The 24,468-nt window shown below is 35.5% G+C and overlaps 1 protein-coding gene across 2 annotated transcripts in view; it reads right to left on the reverse strand.

The window, feature by feature from the left end:
- Positions 1-613: 613 nt before the first annotated feature.
- The window catches only part of LOC150090994 (26S proteasome non-ATPase regulatory subunit 11-like), a 158,184-nt gene continuing 134,329 nt past the window's right edge, over positions 614-24,468 (reverse strand). Inside the window, exons 11-13 of one of the 2 annotated variants that reach the window (XR_016547367.1) lie at positions 16,562-16,613; positions 16,212-16,440; positions 614-923 (exon numbers count right to left, since the gene is read on the reverse strand). Coding sequence is in view for 1 of the 2 variants with exons in the window: in XM_090380996.1 (XP_090237122.1) it covers positions 16,298-16,440; positions 16,562-16,613 (195 nt within the window). In the remaining variant the exon portion in view is untranslated. Of the gene's footprint in view, positions 924-16,146; positions 16,441-16,561; positions 16,614-24,468 lie in introns of those variants that run through there. The other variant, XM_090380996.1, reaches the window with a different exon arrangement.

A 24,468-nucleotide genomic window follows, 5' to 3' on the forward strand; every position in this document is an offset into this window, starting at 1 on the left:
GTCCATCTCTGACTAAGACACACCTGCCTTCAGTAAAAACGGAGAACATTAATATTAGAATTTCTAACAATTAAAATTGAAGCCTTTTATGTACTCATTACTGCGCAATGTACTCTGCAATTTACCACTTATGTGTAAGTCGGCAGACTTTGAAATTTACACAAATTCTTCAGTAAAATTCTTCGGTAAAACTGAAAGTATAAGCATCTGCACATGTAATGTAAATCAGATTTCATCTTTAGCTTTAAACTCTACATCTATCACATCTGAATTTTTTTAATTTAATTAGAGCTAATTCTTCAGTAAAACTGAAAGTATAAGCATCTGCACATGTAATGTAAATCAGATTTCATCTTTAGCTTTAAACTCTACATCTATCACATCTGAATTTTTTTAATTTAATTAGAGCTAATGTACTTATGATGAGAGATTAATATTTGAACCATTTAATTTCAGTTTAAGGTATTTTTATTTCTGTTGCTTTAACATTAATTTTTAATTCTGATTTTAAAATTTCTTTTAATGTGGTGGTCACAGGGCAACAGTTATATAGATGTGAACACACAGAATGAAAATACAATCTGATACATAGTGGCAAAACATTTAATGATTTTCTGTACAATCTAATTGAAATATTAACAAGGCTATAAGATATGTGCCCCAACTTGGGGTCTTCAGTAGCAGGTAGAAATTAAAATATAGCAGCAAAGGGGACCCTCAACAGTACACGGCTCCCACTAACACTTTCTAGCATGATCTGAACCGTGAGCCTCCAAGCTGGTCATCTCACGCCCCTCCAACAAACAGCCAAGATGCCTCCTCCAATGAGCACCCTGATTGAATAACAGCCTTTGTCAGAGTCATTTCTTCATATTACTTGTTCTTTTCTGACGTTAAGATGTAACTCTGCAGCTCTGTGAGTGCTGTAAATAATTTCATAATTTTAACCAACTTATATATTATATATCTAAAGCAATAAGATATAACTGTAAATATATTTTAATTTCCACACGCTACTGAAGAAATCCCCATAACAGGGTTATGAAAATAATACAGCTTTATTAATATTTCAAATAAATCAACTATCACCAAACAGTTTTCTTCATGGTCTGTATTAGAAAAAAATGTAATGCAATGTGGCCCAGAATCCCTCATCGATATAAAAGTAATAAAACATCAAATAAATATTATAACTTATATTTTAACTCATTTTTATTTACTTTTATTAGTTATCAGAGAATGTTTAGAGATAATATTTATAATTATACCTCAAAAAAAATCAAATAACCTTCACATATATTTAACACTTAATCATGCAAACGATTGTTAAAACAGTATGTGTGCAAGGTCTAACTGACCCAATGCCTGTGCAAATTTTAAAAACTCGATAGTGTGCTGGCATATAAAACTAAGTTTTTTTTTTTCCTGGTTAGTAATACTATCTAGTTCAAAAAGCTGAAAGTTTTTATTAATAATCATAGAGAATTATTAATAATCTAATTATAAATAAATAAATAAATGAAAATATAAATTAAATAAAAATTTATTAATAATCGTAGAGAATGCTTAGAGATAATATTTATAATTATGCTTAAAATTTATACATTGATAAAAATAGCTGTACAGACAAAGTAGTTAAAGAAAACATATACTTAACACTTAAGCAATCATGCAAATGACTGTTAAACTAGTATGTGTGCAGGGTCTAAATGACCCAATGCCCGCACAATTTTAAAAACTCAATAAGCATGCTGGCATATATAAACTAAGTTTTTTTTTTCCTGGTTAGTAATACTATCTAGTTCAAAAAGCTGAAAGTTTTATTAATAATCATAGTAGCTATTTTTTAAAAAGATGCATTTATTCCAGTTCACTTTTGGTTTGATGCTGGTTTTTGACAGTTTATAACAGCTTATAATAAAAAAAAAAATTTCCCTGAAATTTTATTAACTCAAATATACATCATAGCAAGTTCTTGTAAAAATAAAATTTTCAAAAAAGTCATCTGTTGTGAGTAGTGTATGCTTTTTCTTTTGTGTCCAAAGTAAAAGTGAATGCAAAGGTTTTGCACCACTTTCCAGAAGTCAATAATACAGCTGCCAATAGATTTTGTTATTAGATCAAATAGACATCTGAAAAGGTGCTACAGTAATACTGTTTTTAAAAAATAATTCTGTGAATAACACACACTTCTATTTTATCCAGTGTGTAAAGTTGTGTTTCCTGTTTGACAAGCAATTCATAATGCAGCTCATAATGCAAATTTTTGCAATTCACAATGCAGCTACCAGTAGATTAATTTCTTTGAAGTTTTGTTGGCAGGTGTAATACACACCAAAGAATTTTGTTTTCAAAAAACAATTCATTGCAAGGAGTGATTTGTGCACAAATAAACAGTTATAATCTCTTGCTTTTCTGTTCCTGATGCAAACATGTGAAAGAAAGCAGCCACATTGTACGTGTCCTAATTACATACTAGAAAAATCCTGCAACAGAAGTAACTCTTTTCTGAAGCAAGTCTTAACAAAGGCAATTTTATTGCCTTTGCTAAGTTCTCACTTGTTTGTCAGGAATAAACTAAAATGGCTTAGTACCATTACATATTTCATCCTAAATTTTTCCTGTTTGAATGACAACTAGGAGTGATTTCCTGGGTCCAAAAAGAAGTGAACAGCGGAATAATTCAGGAAAGAAACACACTTGGTTGAACATAGAAAAGAAGAAAGAAATTATAGATAAAGTGCAGAAAGGTAGAACAATTACAGATGTAGCTCAAGAGTATGGCTTCCCTAGGTCAACCGTGGCAACTTTTTGGCAACAAAGAGACAAGATTATAGGTGCTAGGGTGTTCGCTGGAGCAATGAAAATTTCTGACAGAAACAGATCTTCAATCAATGAAGAAATAGAAAAGCTACTTCTTACCTGGATTAGAGAAAGACAGATGAAAGGAGATCCAGTAACTCAGGCAATGATCTGTGGGAAGGCTAGGTTAATTTTTGAAGAATTGGAGAAGAAAATTTCCGGACGTATCTTAGATCAAACATGAATTCAAGGCAAGTCGTGGGTGGTTTCACAGATTCAAAGTAGAACAGGTATCCATAGTGCTCTCAGACATGGGGAAGCAGCTAGTGCAGATAAAAAGGCTGCAGAAGAGTTTGTGAAAAAATTTGAAGATTTAATCATGAAGGAAGGCTACTTGCTGCAGCAAATTTTTAACGGGGATGAAACTGGGTTATTTTGGAAGCACTTACCAAATCGAACATACATCACGCAAGAAGTGATGCTCCCAGGACATAAGCCTATGAAAGATAGGCTTACCTTGTTATTGGCCGCAAATGCAAGCGGAGACTTTAAAGTAAAGCTACTTCTCGTTTACCACTCTAAAAATCCTCAGTACTTTGGGAAGAAAATCATCAAGTCCAAACTGCCAGTGATGTGGAGATCCAATGCAAAAGCCTGGGTAGACCAGAAAGTCTTCAAAGATTGAATTTTTGAGAAGTTTCCCCGAGCGTAAAAAAATTCCTCATTGACAACAATTTACCTTTGAAAGCAATGCTAATTCTTGACAATGCTAGTGCCCACCCTTAAGACTTGGCGAACATTCTTGAAATTGACTTTGATTTCATCAAAGTCCAGTTTTTGCCTCCAAACACCACATCACTGATCCAACCCATGGATCAAGAAGTAATTGCCTGTTTTAAAAAACTTTACACCAAGGCTTTGTTTTCACAGCTTTTCGATGTGACTCATTCTTCTGGTAAGATACTGAAGGAGTTCTGGAAGACTGAGTTCAATATTCTTCACGCCATTTCCTTTATTAAAACTGCCTGGGAGGGAGCAACACATAGGACCCTTCGTGCATCATGGAAGAAACTCGTTCCTTCCTTTTTTCGGGATGACAACAGTGCAGTCCAAGCCACTGAAGAATCTGAAGCAGCTGCGGCCATGCGAGAATTCGTTTCGACTGTGGAAAACCTCGACATAGGAGAAGTTGATGATGTTTGTTTGTTTGTTTGTTTGGTTGGGTTTTATTGGCGCATCAGCAACTATGGCTATAATGCGCCAAAACCTGGTCATAAAAAGTAAAAAATTTTCAGTGACCTACTGAATTAGGTCACTACGTCAGGTTATAAAAACAAGTATATAACTGTAACAGACACATATCAGTAAACAAGTAACAATAAAAAATCTTAAAATAATAAGATTTTTTAAATATGATTAAAAAGGTTTACTGATTTTAGGAAATTAAAAATAGGAGACACATGGTCATTGTCGGATAAAATCTGACTGAGTGTATACGGCTCAGTCAGATGGTTAAAAGCGGTAAAACGAGCATTTCTAAAACTGGTACAGTCAACTAAAATGTGTCTGATTGTTAAAATTGTACCACAGGACTCACACATAGGAGGGTCATCAGCCCTCAGCAGAAGTTGATGAGGCTGATGTGGAAGAGCTTGTGGAGGAACACGATGACGAACCAACCGTGGAAGAACTAAAAACACTCAGCGAACAGGAAGTAAAAGAGAGAGAAAAGGAAATTTCACGTTAAGAAGAAGACAGGGAAAAGGGGCTGATGCCAACAGCTGCCATTAAAGAAATTTTATTCCATTGGGAGAAGGTGCAGTCTGCTTGTTTAAAATGGCACCCTGCTACTGTTGTAACTAGAATGACAGACTTGTTTAACAACACTACTATGCATCACTTCAAGGATATCTTGAAAAAGAGGGAAAGACAGTCCACCCTTGATCAATTCCTCATCCCCATTCAAGCCAAGAGGAGAAGAGAAGGGGTAGAACAAGATAAATAAAACATCCTTCCAGCATCTAAGGCTCAATGTACTCATTATGCATTTTTTTTATTTCGTTTGTTATATGGTAGAATATAGTGAAGTCAATAATATTGTGTATTTCTCTCCAACAATGAATTAATTTGCCATAAACTTATATGGAAAATATTGACCCGCAATTCGACTCTAATTCGGCGACGGATTACAGTCAAATTGTGAGGCACCACTGTACAAGTATTTCATACTTGTTCCAGCATACACACAGTTCTGCATACAGGTCTGGCAGCCTCATTTTAGAAAGGATGTAGAGCTGCTGGAATGGGTACAGGGAAGGACAAAAAGATGCTCTTCCAAGGAAGGCTCCAGTTCTGCAAATTGCAGCATCTGCAGACTAGGCACCTTCAAGGTGATCTGATTGTTTGTTTGTTCATTTATTTAGTTTTTAGGAGCATTAGCAACTAAAGCCATATTGCTCCGGGGATATGCAGTGGTCATTCCCTAACCTTTCCGCATCCTCCGTATTTGGTGGTCATGGGCTCGATCCCCGGTCTACTCAAGAAGCGTGTGCTACGCACTGCTGCTCCTGCCCACTTAGCAACAGAAGTGTTTAAGGCTTTGAAGAATCATTCAAATGATTCAATGGTTTGAATCATCTGAATGATTCTTCCCATCAGCTCAATGCTGATGGGATTCTTCCTCTTGTGCAGATTATGTCCCCTTTTTCAAACTGAGAAAATACTTTTAGAATAGATGTGCAATAGAAATTTGCCTTTAGTTAGTGAGTGGTTGTTTGCTGGAACAAACTTCCATCTGTTGTTGTGGAAGTTGATAGCTTAAACAAGCTTGTGGATGGGGTTTCTCAGCAGTTGCACCAACACATTCAGTGGGTGCTGCATAGCTGGCCATCGTTTACCAGGCAATTTTGGCATGCTAAGGTTTCTTTTTCTTACATCATATGCTTTTACTAATGCTAATGGCTACTAAGCCTTTTTTTTTTTTCTTTTATTCCAAAACAAGCAGAAGCTGCTCACTAAGACTCACTTCAGAAAGAAGCTACCTCATTTGCTGGATTTTTACACAATGTGAAGTAGGGTGTGGTGGCTGCAGCCAATTCGCTCAGCTAAGGTGGCTGCATTTTCCCACATGTTTATAATGGGAATAGCTTGGTGCCTTGCTCAGAACTGTGGCAAAACTATATATAAGCAGGAGTATATCTCTCACCATTCACTAATACTAGGGTAAATCAAATAGTAAATGCAAACTATGTGTAAAACTAATACCACATGTTCATATACCTACTATATTGTCTACAAGTGTATCATCAGTTGCATGTATTCAGTCTGTTTTATACAGACTAGTCTGTAAAAAAAAGACTATAGTCTCTATAGTGTTGACTATAGTCTGTATAGTCTATAGTCAAGGTGTAATCATGTCTGCTCAGCTTTCCAATTGCACCATTAGAAAACAATGTGCCATGATGAGATTCCTATGGACAGAAATAAAATCCTCCCAGATTTGCAGAAGAATGTTAACACAATGCAGGGGGAAAAAAAGAAAAAGTATTAGTGCAAAGAAAGGCGTATGAATGGGTGGATAGGTTTGAAGTGGCAGAAAAAGTGTAGTTTCATACACTTTTCTTTAACTAATAAACTTTTCTCTATAATGTGCTAACCTTCTGTGAATCTGGGAGAGTTTGACCCCCCTCTGACCACAAATATTATCACAGCATGTTCACTAATGGTTAACCCTTGGCTGAGTGCAGGCAATTGGTGAAACACATGCAACTTGTCTAACAACACAGTAGGTACAATGAAATGTGAGCATGTCATGACATGGGGTTAGTTTTACAAAAAACTGCCTTTACTTCATGACTAATCATGCATATTAGTGTTCTTTACGTTGTTCCCACAATGTATGAGATTTCATTTTAACCAACCATATTGCCTATAGGTTAATAATGCCTTCTTGCTAAAGCCAGTGAGCAAAGTTTCTAGAAGTCATGCCAACAAGCTGGTGGGTGGGGTTTCTCAGCAGTTGCACCAACGCAGCACCCACTGAATGTATTCAGTGGGTGCTGCGTAGCTGGCCATTGCTTACCTGGCAATTTGAGCATGCTAAGGTTTCTTTTTCAAATGAAATGCACTGAAGAAAAAAACGATGGCCTGTAATCTCAACTGTTTGTTCTAAACTAGTTGCCGAAATCACTCCTTGTGGTTCTGTGTTAAGTGCATAGAGAAGTGGCTGTCCCTATTTAGCTGTGCAGTTTTCATAATGGAGAGGAAGCATGTATAACAAATTATGAATGCCAAAAACTGAAAATCATAAGTGACCATAACTCTCACATGAAGCACATGGATACTGCATGGATGCTAAACATCCCTCTGGCTACATTCAATATGATACAAAAGCATCCAAACAGAAGAAAATTAAAACTACATTCAAAGATGGAGTAATTGGCAAAAGAAAACACTTGTGAATAACAACATCTAGAGCTCAAGGAAGTGTTGCTGAAGTTGTTCAAGCAGGTACATTCATTGAACATATCAGTGGATATAGATGTGATTTGGTCAGAAGCAGCTGATTTAGCCCAAAAGATGAAGCTAGATGATCCTAAGGCACTGAATGGCTGAAAAGAAAGATCTAAGAAGAGATATGATCTTGTGTGTATGCCATGGGGATGGTGCTACTGTGAGCAGATGGTAGCTACATGGAAAAAACAGTCTGCCACCCTGAAAACATTTTCAATGCAGCCAAGATGGGCCTGTTTTTCTACATGTTATCCAATAAAACATGGCAGTTCAAAAGTGAAAAGTCCACCTGGAGTAAACTGAGCAAGGAAAGGCTTACAATTCCCCATTTTGCTGAAAAGAAAGTGGAATGGTGAAGCTTGTACCATTGGTGATAAGGAAAGAAAAATTTTTGCTGTTTTAAAGATGTATGCCTTTCCTTGAACTTATCACTCAACCACTAAGGCATGGATGAACTTCACTCATTTTTAAATCTTTTTTATAAGCATTAGATGCCAAAATGGGGCCAAAGAAGAGAAAAATTTTACCCTTCATAAGTCAATGTGCAGCCCATCCCTACAACATCTCATATTTGTAACATGTCAAGGGATTCCACCTGGCTAAATGCATGAGACAAATTCAACCCTTCAATCAAGATATAATTCAGTGTGTTAGGCAAATTATATAAAGAGACTCATACAAACCATGCATAAGAAAATGTAGATATTGGATGCAATGTTCTTTATAAAATCTGCCAGGAACATTAAAGGAGGCACTGGTTAAAGAAACATTGCAGGATCATCTAGACAAGACTTCAGTTATAGCTCGGACACAGCATGGGTTTGTTAAGAGGAAGTCTTGTCTGACTAATTTGACTGGATACTATGATAGTCACAAAGGAACTGGATGCAAAGAATAACTTTGATATCATATATTTGGATCTTAGAAAAGCCTTTGATACTGTTGCACATGGAAGACTGCTGCACAAATTGGAGCAGTGTGGCATTGGAGGCAAACTGCTGCTATGGATAAAGGGATGGTTGAGTGGAAGAAGACAGAGTGGTAATCAATGGACGCTGCTCTTCGTGGACTAATCTTATTAGTGGAGTCCCTCAGGGTTCAGTGTTGGGTCCATTGTTGTTTTCTATATTTATAAATGTTTGTAAAATAATTTTAATTGTGTTAAATTGGTTTTTAATTATTTTTTACTCTAACGTAAGTTTTCGATTTTTTCGTTTTAATTTCTGGAGAATGTCACATGGAAGTGTTCTGCGTACTATATTGAGGTAAACTCCTCTTATTATTTTACAAATATTAATATCAACGTAGAACTTATTGAGTATTACAGCTCTGAATTCATACTATCTAATGTATTTATAAATGATATTGATGATGGTATATCAGGATTAATGTCCAAGTTTGCAGGCGATACGAAGGTTGGAAGGGTTGTTAATGACACTAATGACAGTACACTGCTGCAACAGGATCTAGAAAAAAGTTGAGCAGATGGGCTGAGAGGTGGCAAATGAAGTTTAACATTGACAAATGTAAAGTACTACATATGGGAAGCAGTAATCCCAGATTAATGTATCAACTCTGTGGTACCACACTGAGAGTGGTATAGAATGAAAAGGAACCCGGGGTAATTGTGCAGGCAGATATGAAGTTTTCTGAGCAGTGCAGATGGTCTGCAAGAGTAGCTCATGGTGTCTTGTCAATGATATACAGGAATTTTTCTAGCAGGGATAAAGAGGTGATTATCCCCTTGTATAAGGCAATGATCAGGCCACACCTTGAGTACTGTATACAGGTCTGGAGGCCTCATTTTAAGAAGGATATAGAGCTGTTGGAACAAGTACAGAGATGGGCAACAAGATTAGTGAATGGAACAAAGGGTTTCTCTTACGAAGAAAGAGCTTAAGTTTTGCAAATTACAGTGTCTGGAGACTAGGCACCTGTGAGGTGATCTGATTGAGGTGTGTAAAGCCTTGAATGGTTTAAGCATGCTCAATGCGGATGGGATTCTTCCTCTTGCTCAGAATAATCACCTGAGAGGGCATAAATGCAAATTGAGGAAAGACGGTTGTAGGATAGATGTGCAGAAGTTTGCTTTTAGCCAGCGAGTGACTGATTGGTGGAACAAACTTCCATCTGTCATTGTAGATTTTTTTTTTTTTTTTTTTTGATTTGGTAGTTGTTGGCGCATCGGCTTCTGTGGCCATATTGCACCTCCCAAGGTTTTTGCAGTACTTTGATCCAAGCCCGAGGCGGAAATCGAACCCGCGACCTTTGGGTTGCCGGGCAGGTACTTTACCCACTCGGCTAGCCCGGTCGGCCTGTCATTGTAGAAGTTGGTAGCTTAAATAGATTCAAGGCAGAAGTTGACAAACATTTGGAGCGAGTGGATAGGTGAAATAAGGGGGTTTTTTTGCTGATGCCGTATAAGCTTGCTTTCCTGCATCATGTGCCTTTGCTAATGCTAATGCATGGGATTCTTTTGATGCAAATGTGAAAGGAACACCATAAGGAACTTTTCAACTAAGTTAGCTTTCATCATATACAGTCCATTCCGGTTATTTGGGACACATCGGGACTAGTGCATCTTGGCCCGATTAAGCAGCTGCCCCAATTATCTGAAGTTTCACGTAAATAGTTAAAATACAATGTACCTCCCCCTTTAGAATTGGTTCACTGTACCATCAAATCACGTTATGACGAACTCATCATAGTAAAGTACCGTTCACTATACGATGTGCAGTAAGCGCCAGTCATTGTGATCACATTTGAATTGAATTTTAATTCTATTAAACAGCGATTCTAATTAGCGAAAATAGGAGGAATATTATCCACAGGCTATAAAAGCCAAGATATATTAAGCACAAATTTACCCTTTATTACCTTACCAATTAAAAAAATTAAATGATAGGTGAAAACCGGAAGAATATACGTGATAATCAGAATAATTAATAGATTTCTGTTCACCGACATTTGTGGGTGGAGGTTAAAATTTAAAACAGTAAAAAGATAACAAAGAACACGGCACACACAAATTGTAAGCAACACAATATGCTCAAGTGAGAAAGGAGTAACGAGTTACAAAGCTTTAAAAATAGGAATGAAGAGAAGATCTGAAAATTATTTTTTTTTATATGATTGAAGATTTCATGGAAGTGTAAACACATTTCACCATAATAACCCACAGAATTCCAGCTGTCGGTATTATCGCAAATTCAATAAGATCAAGTTTACTGTCCGTTTATGATAGATTTCGCTAACAGAAAAGTCCAATAAACAGGTGACTGCTAATTGTTTTATGGTTGTGACCTCCAGAATTTCGACCGAACCATGTGGTACTGTCGGAGACGATCGTAGGGTATTCTTCAGTGCTGCGGTCTCCTGCCCCAATTAAACGGCATGCTGTCCCAATTAAGCGAAGTAAACCCTGGCTATTTTCTCGATTGGTTTCTGTTTTTTAAGATTTGCCCCAAATAAACGGCTGCCCCGATTAACCGATGGCCCAAATAACTGGAATCCACTGTACTTCCTAATAGCTGCCCCATAGCAGATACAGATAACCACATGAAAAAATAAGATGAATAGCAGCAAATTGCTGAGAATGATATTAGTTTCAAGAATTGTCGAGTGTGATAACAGTGCCATTGTCTCCCAACCTTCACTGCTAGAAAAAAATGGAGCAGCACTAAGCAGGAGGAGATGACAAAGAGGAGCAGGAGGATGGTGGTGAAGGGCAAGAGCTCACATTAGTTCCAATGCTGTCAAAAGCCATATGTCATTCATTTAGTTATTAAATTATATTATAAAATAAAATTACATATATTTCAGTTGCATGACATCGCCAATGTGAAGAAAGCTTCAATATAACACGATCACTTCTTTATATAGCACAACATTAAATTAAGTGAACTTACAAAATTGCAAAACTAAAATAATTACTTTATGTAAAAATAATTGACTTAAGTTCACATTGCTCATGGGCAGTGAAAAATTGTTGGTGGCCCAGAATCAGACTGCATTTCTCCAATTTGTGACACCTGAATTTGAAAGCCATTAAATGTTCTGCCACTTCACAGCAAAGTGCATATTTATCATTATCAGAAGTCTTATTTGTTCTGAATATTTTAAAAGTGGCCTGAATGACAGTACCTCAACCCTCCTGAGCATACTATCTAGCAACTGCTGTTAAGCAGCAACTAGAATTTTCCTCCATTCCTCCTGAAAAGCAGCTGCCAGAGCCAATTTTGGAAGAAGGTAATTTTGACTACAGCCTACTATGGTATTCCAGTTGTCCCACAAGTATTCAGTGGGTTGAAGTATGAGCTCTGATATGCCCACTCACACTGTCATTGTCCACAAACTAGTCCTGTACGACCCTCACTATTTGACACAGAGTAATGCCCTGCTGATACTAACAAAGCCTGTTGCCACAGTACTGTCACAGTGTAAGTAGTGCACAATTGTCCAAAACAAAGGTCATGGACTCTGGTTTCAGGCAGGTCCTACTGCCAACAAACTAGTCCAAACCAGTCTCATAACCAAACAGTCATTTCCACAAAATTTCATGGTCAGGATGACACACTCCAGTAGAAGGCACTCTCTGGTAGAGAGATTTGTCACTTTGTAGCGCCTGCCACTGTTAGAATTCATGAATATTGGAAAAGACCATTCCAAACACCATTTTGCACTGGTGGCCATGTTACTGGGCTTATGTGCAGCTGCCCTGCCACTGAACTCAAGGATAACGAAGGCTTCCTACAGATGGTTGGTGTACTGATGATATTCTATTCATGCACTTCATAAATATCCATCAGTATATCAACCATCTACAGGGAGCTCCATATTCTGTGGAAAAGATCATGGACCTTCTCCATGATGTTTCCATATACATCATTTTTGAGGCACAAGCCATTCTCTTTATGGTTTGCTGAATATATTCTTTGAAATTTTGAAACTTTCCAGACCTTATTTCCATTGAAGTATCACTTACAGACATCTATCTTGAATAACAATTGCAGCAATGAATTTTGAGATATTTAGATGAGTCGCAGTTGCATGCATAGAGAAGTTTAATGATGTGACATCCAACTTCTTTCTCACACTGAAAGTCTAAGTTTCAATCAATGACCCATACTAGTTTCTAATATGCTCTGGCTCTACAAGCAGCCTTGTCTGAACCAATATGCATACATGGGGAACTCTTAGCAAAGTGTGTAATATTCATGGAGGAATGCTCAAATACTTTTGGCTGAAGTGTTTCTGTTGGTTGTTAGGGGGTTTTAGGAACATCAGTAACCTAGACCACACTGCAGCATTGTATATTATGTCTGTATGTGTTCACAGGCCAATTTACATGGTCAGGCTAAATATCCAGTATTAATAACTCACTGGGAACCCTCCCTCAGCTTAATATCAGCTAAATACAGTCTAAATTGAAGAGGACTTTAAAAACTCCTGAAGTGTCATAGATTAAAACCAAACCGAAACCTCTGCAAATGAGTGACAAGTGGTAAAACCACTTATTGCCTTGGATAACAATTCTGTTGTACTATGAATTGCAAAGTATTTACATCCTTTTAATATCTATACTTTTGTTGATTCTTATGAAGTCCAGCTTGTCATTTGTATTTGATTCATATCAATTCCTCCCCACTTAACTTTAAACTTTCCAAGCCTCACTGTACTGTACTGCCAAAATTTAGCATTGAAAAATTAACAGATGTCTAGTGGTAAATATTCCATGTTAACCCCCCCAACACACACACACTCCTAACAAAGTTACTTTTAATGCCTAAACATTTACTTTGCTGATCCACTTTTACCGAATTTCAAATATTTTCTGTCAAGTAGTATTATGATGTTATAAATAATGCTATTATAACATCAGGCTGTGGTTCTAAGATCTCCATGCACATGAGAATATGATAATGTAACTATCTTTGAAATGCCAGCAGTAATAAATAACAATTACTTTTAACACAATTTATATCATGCCCCTTCAAATTTATGCTTAAGTTCATTCTTTCCTTTTACTACAAACTCAGTGATTGTTATTTTTCTTTTTTAATAAATGAATTATTCACAATTATGCCAAATTCCTTATAGTAAAATAATTTAATTTTACATGAGCAGTTATATAAAAAGCAGACTAACTACCGATCTACAGTTACTGCATTTTGATAAAATAAAGGACTTATAAATAATGCAAAAGCAGAAAGAATATGTATAGGAAAAAAACATTGTGCCCAACTCATCCAAAATTAGTTGATTGCATGCGGTACAAAAAGATTAATTCTGACATTAAATGGCACTGGAATGAGTCATACATATTTAAAAAATCCCCTTTGATACAAAACATTAAAATGGGTTATATGAAACTACCAAAGCCATAAACACACATTCACAAAAATTATTAAACTTACATATTTCAACCACTTTTTCTCTACTATCTTAATATTCTATTAAATTTCTTTATGCTTAAAGGAACATACAGCCAAGTTTCCCATGGCAGCTGCATGACATACTTATCACATTTATGAAAACAGAAGCTTTTTTTACACTGAAAACAAGATTTAAAACTTGTTTACATATGAAAGTATTCATAATTCTTATATTATGTTATTATTTAAATTCATATTCTTTAATACATTTAAACGTAAAAATTTTATTTGAAAGAATTTCCTGGCCTTATATTAGCTGCACATTTGAGTATCCTGTCTACAAGCTTTGCATCCCAGAAATTATTGGCTCATAAACAAAAAAATGTAGATAGAGGGGGAGAGAATTTATGAAGCAAGTAAAAATATATGCTGTGTCTTCATGCAAATTGCAGTTTGATATAAAAGTTAAGGCATGGCTTAGTTATGAATGAATGAATTCCACCAAAATGATATCATACAATGGTATTTCTAAATCCCAACTTTATGAATATACCAAAAATATTTATTTTATTGCTAAATACAGTGGTGTGCAATCTTTCGTGTGCAGGGCCACGGGGAGCTTCTGAGACTGCAGACTAGGTAACGAAATGATTGGTTTGAGGTGATCCTGTTTTGCTCCATAAGAGCTAATGAAGACACATTGTCTTCCTTGAAAAATAACTAAACTCTAGCATTTAAGCTTAATAAGAAAATATTTTTTAAATTTATATTTAATTATGTCTATTAATTAAAAAATAACTTTAACCACTTAGACTTCTAAAAATGATCTCAAAGCATTTGCAGCTGTGCCACATGCATATATCTGATCAGCCTTAAAGCTGAATGATGTCATGAGAAACTATAGTTCCATATTTTACCTCTAGGATGCCTAATTTGACTAGCAATAATTCTCAAAATTCTTCTGCAGGCCAAGTCAGACTCTTTTGAGAGCTGGGCTGAGGTTGCAGGCCATATTTTGGTATCTCTGGTTTAATGCATATTATCAAAAATGCATACTAACTCAATGACTCTTAACTTTGTTGCCTTGTTTCTGAGGATTGATAGTGAATCAGCAATTCTTATCCTCAGCAGTACTATAGTAAAAAAGCAAAGATAAAAACTTAGTAACTATAGACTGGAAAACAGCATAATATGACTAGATGAGAATATTGGATCGGAACTATTGTGCACTAAATTATGTACTAAAGTTCTAATTATATTAAATTGAATTTAACTCATACTTTACTTTCTGCATCAGTGTTTAATCTAGTTTAATGTATATATCGAAAATGTAGATAAAAATGCAACTCAACTCACTCCCAAATACTGGCAATCTAACATACTAATCAAGAGCTAGGCTACATTTTATATTTAATTTCAAAATCATATCATCACAGCAAAATTCTTGTGTATTCATATCTGACTAAGATACATGCAACTGCATCAAACTAAACCAAGTATAAAAAATCTTAGTGTGTTCTAAATTCACAAAATTTTTGTGCATATGATAATTGTTATATTGTTGCTTAAATATGTCATTTGGATTTTGATGACATATTTTAGTACCAGTCTAATCCGAACAATGTATTCATTTTTCACTAGTAAACCTACATTCTGACAGGACATATACATTACTTGGTTTTGTTTTTTATTATCAATACAAAATTTAAATGTCATGCAAATTGAATCGCACTCTGAATCTCGGTTATTATGTTACCAACTAAGTTTTACTTAACATTCCTTGATGATTTTGTGTATCAACAAGAACTACCAAAAGCAGTGGATGGAATTTAAAAAAAAAAAAAATTCTGAGAAAACACATCTCAAATGAATAACTTCTATATCTTATATCTGTTAAAACAAATGTACTGCCTAAACAAAGGGAACAACTCAATTAGAAATAAATTTTAAAAAAAACTATCCAGAAACAGTCAATTAGAAAAGTTATTGTTCAGTAATATAAATTAATAAATTTTGAACCTGTTTTGAGGATTTAAATTTAGAGGCTGCTGAGGATAACCAGCAATTTATTTCCTAACAACAGATAATGGAAGCACTGGATATCACCCAAAATTAACCTAAAATTTTCTAGCAAGAAATATTTTAAAACTTCGAATCACTCATTCCTGTATAGTATTTGTGGAGAATGAATATTCTTTTAAAAAATATTAAATGAAAAATAAACATAGGTACCTTAATAAATTTTATACATATTTATTTGTAACACCTTCAAAATCTATGAAGTAAATAAAAATTAAAGAAAATTACATAATCATATTATTACTTACAAACAAATCAAAACAAATGCCTGTGGCAATTAGTCTGTAGGTATTAAATAACTTATATACATGAAAAGAAAATGTTGAAAAATATTTCATCAAATTAATTTTTGAAGCATTTAGAGCACTGTTATATTAACTGCATCATGTTTCATTACAGATATATCTGCCTTTCCAATTAATATACAGCATGATTCATACTCACAAAATAATATCAGTGTGATGTGAAGAGCAAATAAAATGCATCGCCTCAAATGCAATAATTACATGATGTTTTAATATATTTGTCACTTAGGACAACTTTTTTGTTTTTTGGTATAGAGAGTCCACAACCTTTCCTAAACTTTGAATAATTCCTAAAGCTGCATCATATGTTTTATTATGAGGACTATCTTCAAATACAATTAGTACACCCTCTCCTTGATCCAGGATTCCTAGAGGAAAGAAAATTACATTATGTTGCTATGTTTAAGTGAAAAACTTCACTATGTTAGTAACAAAAAATTCCATTTCATATGTGAATATTATCTATTAATTGATTAAAAATTTAATTACCATTCAGCTTCTTATCCAAAATCATTTGTGAGAGCTTCTTCTCAACTACTGGCTGAAAAAACAAATTCAACATAAGAATTTTTAGGGGCTGAACATTAAAAAGAGATGTTTTCAAAATAACAAAGTAATTTTATTTTCTTACAGGTGGTATGCAAGATCAAAATAATATTTTAGCAGCTGGTAATAATGGTCTTAGGGTGATGCCACAGCAGCCAACATCCTTTACTAGTGTGGTTAAATATGCTTGGATTTGCTTCTAGAGACAAAAATAGAGTGCACAGTACTACAAACTGTTGGTGAGCAACCACAGATACAAAGATTGGACTTTCCATTATGGATGTGAAACAATGCAAAAAAAGCCGTATTCTCAAATAAACAGCATTTTATTTGCTAAGAAAAAAAGTCAAACAAATTAAGTTTTTTGGGAAAATTATGCTAATCATATTCTTTGATATAAAAAGAACTGACTACATGCATGCATGTCTTCTTAATACTTAGTGGTATACAGAAGTATGAAAAGACTTGGAAATAGATTTAAAGAAACATCTAAGTTTGTTCATATCCCTAAATAAAAGATTCCAAGACAGAAAATATAAATCAAATATGGAAGTGATAAATCTTTGCAGGTAGTATCTAGGAAAAAAAGCAGTTGTGCACTCACTGCAACAAGCATAGAGTAGTTTGAAAGAGAAAACCTAGTGGATGACGACCATAGGTGACTTATACTGATTTAGAACCAAGAGAGATCAGACTATAACACATCATTGTATCATGCCTTTCTACCGGACTACACTGAAACAGCACTCTGGAACATTTCTTCCAAATTAATAATGTGTCACACAACACAACAGGAAAATTACATATGCCATGATATGCAATAAACTGCGCTTCAAAGTTGTCTCATTATATGATCTTAAAAGTACTTTAAATAAAATAAAATTCTGAGGCAAAGACAAGATTGATATATTAATAGCACAGTGGAAGGACTGAAATAAAAGTGTATCTTTGCACTTTTTTTTGGTTCCATCCTCAAGGAGTGTAAAATGGACTGGTTTATGGACAAAACATTAAGAAGCTACAATGGATAGCTTTGACTCTAGGCCTCATCTACTCATAACACTTGTGGACAAATCTGAATACCAGTTTAAATTTATGGGTAAAGTCAATGCCTTTGTATTGATATTAATAGCACAATGGAAGGATTAAAACAAAAAAAGTGCAAATAATGCACTTTGTTTCTATCCTCATGGAGTAACATGGACTGGTTTATGGACAAAGATGTCAGTAAGCTGAAATGGAGTCTGAGTCTCAAATGGAGCCTGCAGCCAAAACAGTACTTCTTCCAAACCAGTTCAGTGGCTGCTGCTTTGCAGGAGGAATGAAGGCAAATTCAAGTTGATACATAATGGAAATTGGTAAAAAGCATGACCAAAGAGGCTGAGGCTGTCATAAAGGCCAAAGGTAGCCCTACTACGAGTATATATTAGGTTTCTCAATTAAAAGAAATCTAATGCTCTAATATATACTTAATTCTGTAATAACTGGCAATACCAACATTATTGAAGGTTATGCCACATGCATTATTCACAATGCTACCATCCTGAATGAATTAACTTTGTTTAATATAATGAACCCACAATTTTAAAAATATATAAGAATTTTAACATGCACACCAAGAATATCCAACCTTTTGTGACTACAGGCCAAAAAAAAAAGATAAAATTGTTGAAGGTCATGGACTAGAGCAAGTCATGGAGAGCAAACAGTTCGCACCAGTACATTAAGCATTTTCAAAATATTTCATTTCTGTTTACACTTGGTTTATTTTTTTATCTTTATTATAAATGTAAAAAATGTTTATTTTATACATTTATTGTTGTTGTTGTTATGTAGATTTCAACGACACAAGGGCAACTATGGCCAATATGTGTGTGTCAGAATCACTATATTCATTTTAATCTTTTATGGATATATCAAAGTGTATTTATTATTCCAAGATGTTTAATATACATAAAGAGCTCACTTAGGTTTGCTTTGTTGTCAAATATATGAAAGAGAGTCAGAGGAGATTGCAAGTTTGCTAATGATCAGAAAGAGGTGGCACAAATGGCTGAATAGGATGGACAATCAATTAGGATGTGCCTTACTGTAAGTTGTATCTGACAGATAGTGCAGAGTAGGGGATTTTGTCATACAAGTAAATGTTTGTGGGTGAGGAAGGTATACCCAATGAGCAGTCTTGTCAATATAACTTCTTCCCGTCTATTTATATATAAGCTAGAATGCCATGAACACAGATCATTTTTTATTCTGTGGAGTTTATTGCATGGTTGGTCCCTCCATATTTGTGTCCAAATGGAAGTATATTTGGTATGAACTGAAAGTTATCTTGAATATTAAGATCAGGATTTTTTGCAGCTTGGTCTGAATGATTATTTCCTGGGATTCCAACATGGCTCGGAATCCAACAGATAGAAACTTGTTTTCTTGCTTTATGCAAATCCCTGTTATCTTTTTAAGATCCTGAATCAAGGAGTTAGAGGAATATTTGCTATTCTGTAGAGCTACTACTGCACTAAGGGAATCAAGTATATATTAGAGCAGATAGAAGCTGGTGCTCAGAAATATCATCCAGTGCTAATTTAATAGCATACAATTCTGCTGTGAAAATATTGCAAACATAGTTATATTCTGGTAAAACTACTGCGGCACCTACTGAGTTGTTAGATTTTGATTCATCCGTGTAAATCAGATGACGGTTTCTATTTTCAAAACTGTGCATTACAGTGCATGGAGATTCTGTATAACAATAGAGATATCTCTTTTTTCTTCCAGTTTGTAAGATATGATATGGGCAAAGGCACAGTCGGCATCCACGGAGCTTCTGAGTTTATATTTACTTCCGAAATGTGGTGAAAATGTATTTTACAAACTCGAGCTAAGTGTCTGAGATGCAGTCCTACTGGTTTATTTTCATTTGGCTTGCAATCATAATTACTTGTCCATAGCAGATCATGAATAATAGACCAATTTGGATGTGATGGTTGACTATATATTTATTAAATATGAAAATCCAATACTATTATTACAACACTAATTGCATTTTTATTATATGATTATAATAATACAGTTAAGTATCAAGAAAGATTCATAAAATAATTCATAGGTGATACAGATGGATTAACAACTAATGAAATCGACTTCATCCTCACTAACAGAAGATATATTGTGAATGATGTTACCGTCCTGAATAAGGTAAATGTTGGAAGTGATCACAGAATGGTAAGATGTACACTTGATGTAGGAAAGGAAAGGAAAAAACTGACTTGAGTAAATAATACAAAGATCTCTGAGATAACAGAAGAGGAGAAAAGGCAGTATGTACTAGAACTTAAGAACAAGTTTGAGCTTCTGCAGACTGCTCAGGACCAAGATATCGACGAGGAATATTACAACTTTCTGGAAATGATAAAGCCCAAGAAACCTATACGGAAAAAGAAATCCAAAGAAGAAAAAATTAGTCAAGAAACACTTGTCGTGATGAATCGAAGACAACAAATGAAGAGCAAGAAAACAACGACAAGGAGAAAATGGAGTATACTGAGTTATGCAAAGCCATTAGAAAGAGACTCAGAGAGGACATAAGAAGATTTAACACAAGAAAAGTAGAACAAGCATTAAGGGAAAACAAAGGATTTAAATCAGCAGCCATGAGCAGTAATACAGAAAGACAAATGATACTAAAACTGAAGAATAGTGATAGTGTACTTATAAACAGCAGAGAAGGCATAATTCAAATAGCAGAAGACTACTATAGAGAATTATACAAGGAGCGAGGGAATGATGCCAGCAGTGGGGAAGATGGATTGAAAAGTAGCAACAAATACGATATACCCAATATTCTTCCTGATGAGGAAGAACATGCATTGAAGAAAATGAAGAATCAGAAAGCCCCGGGGGAAGATGAAGCTACTGTAGAGTTGTTAAAATTGGGAGGAAGAGACATAACACGAAAACTGGTAAGGCTCTTCACAAAGTGCATTAGAAAAGGTGTGACGCCTAAGCAGTGGAATAATGCAATCATAGTTTTGCTGCATAAGAAAGGAGATAAATCAGAAATTGAAAATTATAGACCAATTAGCTTGTTATCCCACATCTACAAGTTGTTCACAAGGGTCATTACTAACAGATTAGAAAGAATACTTGATGAGAATCAACCGAAAGAGCAAGCTGGCTTTAGGACAGGATTCTCAACTATGGATCACCTTCAAGTAATATCAGAGCTAACGGAGAAAGCAAATGAATATAAAACACCATTATGCCTGGCATTTGTGGATTATGAAAAGGCATTTGACTCTATACAGCATAAGGCAATGTTTCGGGCACTGGAAAGACAAGGCATAGATACCCCACATATTATGATTTTGAAGAAAATATATGAGTGCGCTACCTCCTTTATTAGACTAGACAAGGACAGTAGGAAATTTAAAATTGAGAAAGGAGTTCGACAAGGAGACACAATATCTCCGAAGCTGTTTACTGCTGCCCTTGAGGAAGCTTTCAGAAGATTAGACTGGTCGCAGAAAGGAGTCAATGTGAACGGAGAGTACCTAAACCATTTACGATTTGCAGATGACATTGTGGTCATAAGCCACGATCCCAAAGAATTAGAGGAAAATCTTAATCAGTTATGCACAGTTAGTAAGGATTTTGGACTAAAGATGAATATGGCTAAAACAAAAGTAATGATGAGCAAGTATGCCACAGAAAGAGAAATAATGATTGAAGGAGCAGTAATTGAAAAGGTGGAGTCATATACTTATCTAGGACAAGTTATTAGCTGTAATAATGATAAATGGCTGGAAGTCAAGAGAAGAATAAATTTTGGATGGATAGCATTCAGTAAATATAGTCACATACTGAAGAGCAATATCCCAGTTTTGTCTGAAACGTAAAATAATGAACCAATGTATACTCCCCACCATGAATTATGGACGTGAAACTTGGGCACTCACCAAAAACCAAAAGAATGGAAGAGAAGCTGAGAACTACACAGCGAAGAATGGAACGAGTTATATTGGGAATCAGACTATTAGATAAGAAGAGAAACACATGGATTAGGCAGCAAACTCAAGTAAAGGACATTCTTATCAAAACTAAAGAACTAAAATGGTCTTGGGAAGGACACATAGCTCGAAGACATGATGACAGATGGACTAAGAAAATAACAGAACGGTACCCAAGAGGAGCTAGAAGAAAACCTGGAAGACAAAGGCGGAGATGGATAGATGAAATTCATGAGTTTGTGGGTAGTAAATGGATGGCCAGTGCTCAAAACAGAAGGAACTGGAAAGTTGCTGGAGAGGCCTTCATCCTGCAGTGGATTGAAAATGGCTGATGATGATGATACAGAAAACTTGAATATTGCTAAAACATATTTTTAAAAGTCAATTTTAAACTGTGTTGTAACAAGCTAATTTTACGTATGTACTGGTATGAATTATAGTTTTAAGCTCCAGGAGAGGGAAAGCTGCCTACACAACCATAGGCTGTACAATATGAAGGAATGGACTGGACATGCATGATCTCTACAGTAGGTTGGAAGACTAAAGATTCTGCAATTTGCACATAAACAGCTGGTAGGTAGCAGAGGCATGTGATGCAAGAAAGCACGCTTATGTAGCATCAAAAAAAAAAAAGATAAAAAAAAAAATAATTCACACATCCATTGCATCTTAAAAGTTAGTCCAGTTCCTCCTTGAATTTATTTACACTATCAACTTCCACGACAGATGGAAGTTTGTTCCAGCAATCAACTGCCCGCTGGCTAAAGGCAAATTTCCATGCTTCTATTCTACAATAGTCTTTCCTCAATTTGAATTTATGCCCCCTCAGGTTCTTAATCTGAGCAAGAATCCCATCAGAATTGAGCATGCTGAACCCATTCCAGGCCTTACACACTTCAATCAGACTGCCTCGCAGGTGCCTAAGTCTTCAGATGCTGAAATTTGCAGAACTTAAGCCTTTCTTGGTAAGAGGACCCCATCGTTCTCCTCCTCTGTACTCACTCAAGCAACTCCACACCTTCATAAAATGAGGCCTCCAGACTTGTATGCAGTACTCAAGATGTGGACTGACCATTGCCTTATACAAAGGGACAATCACCTTTTCCCTACTAGCAAAATTCCTGTATATCATTGACAATAACCCCATGACCTGATCTAGCAGCCGGTCTGCACTACTCAAAAAACTTCATGTCTGACTGCACAATCACTCACAGGTCTTTTTCATTTTCTACCACCCTAAGTGTAGTACCGCACAGTTGGTACGTTTCTCTAGAGTTCCTTCAACCCCATACACATTACTTTGCATTTGTCAATGTTAAACTTAAGTTACCACTTCTCAGCCCATCTGCCCAACTTTTCTAGATTCTGTTGCAGTAGCACACTGCAATTACTGTCATTAACAACCCTGTCAACCTCTGTATCAACTGTAAACTTGGACATTAAGCCTGATATACCTTTATCAATATCAGAAACGGTCATCGGCTCACTCAAAAGAATACTGGAAATACCTAATTCTATAAAGTTCTTTTTCCTGACAAATTATATTTTGGAAAGACCTCACTTAAAATTAAGCACCAATGTTATGGGCATATAATGTGCAACTAATAATCACCCCTGATGCTTGTTACAGACATCATTCTGGGTATGACAACTAGGACTTGCTAATAGGAAGTCTAAAACACTGATGGAATTGATATTCAAGTCCCACTCATGAGTCATGTTGGCAAAATTTCAATAAAGTTAGTACAGTAATACCCCGACTTACACGAACTCGGAGTTACGCGGTTCTTGATTTTTTCGTTTGGCAATGCTGCCGCCCACTATCTTCAAGGTCGTTTTTCATGTTATCGATATACGGTGTGACGGCGGAGAATGAGAGCGAAAGATGAACAAAATTCAACTTTGCTGCTTTTATGTTTTTTATATCAGTGAAGGGGAAACACATTTCACCATAATAACATAAAAACCAACACAATTCCAGCTATCGGTATAATCGCAAATGCAATTAGATCGAGTTTACTACTAGTTTATAACAGATTTCACTAGCAGAAACGCAACTGGATTTTTATTGTTTTATGGTAGTAACCCCTAGAAATGTGAGGTGTTAATAGTGTATGTTAATAGTGCCTTTATGGTGTTGTTTATTCAGTTGCTACATACGCGCAGCTTTGTTTATGCGTATCAAGCGTGCCTCCTCATTTTGTAATTGTGCTTTATTCCCTAAAAATGAGTAAAATACTTAATTAAAAGGTGTGAAAAGGAAGCGTCCTGGTGAAGACACTGCAGATTCAGAGAGAAAAAGAAAAGCAATTATCGATAAACAGAGGCGGACTGGGTCAAAAATTCTTACCCGGGAAAATTTATAGTGGCCTCATACTATGGACACCGGCCCACCGGGGTTTCCCCGGTAAGGCTTATGGCCAGTCCGCTTCTGTCGATAGAGAAAAAATATGAAATTGTGAAACGCTTTGAACGAAATGAAAGACCATGTGATATTGCACGTGCTACAGGCCTAAATGAAGCAACGGCGAAAAGCACATGACAATTGCAAACTTGACGGTTTGAAAATTGAAAAGGGCTCAATTGTAAAGGGCTTAAAAGTTTTAGAAAACAGACTCCAACGAAGAACGCGTTATAGCTACAAAGCAAGGAATAAAAAAATTATTAGCTTGCTACGAAGAAATTCTGCGTGAAAAAAAGAAGGCGCTGTGTCGTCAGACGAATTTGTTAGATTTTATGAAGCCATCGACATCGAAATAACTTTTTAACGTAAGTCATTTGTTTTTTTAATACATATTTTGTATTAATATGTATAAAGAACTGCAATTTTATTAATATTTT

Source organism: Mastigoproctus giganteus, chromosome 1, assembly GCF_048544385.1.
Source record: "Mastigoproctus giganteus isolate SK-2022 chromosome 1, ASM4854438v1, whole genome shotgun sequence".
NCBI lineage: Eukaryota > Metazoa > Arthropoda > Arachnida > Uropygi > Thelyphonidae > Mastigoproctus > Mastigoproctus giganteus.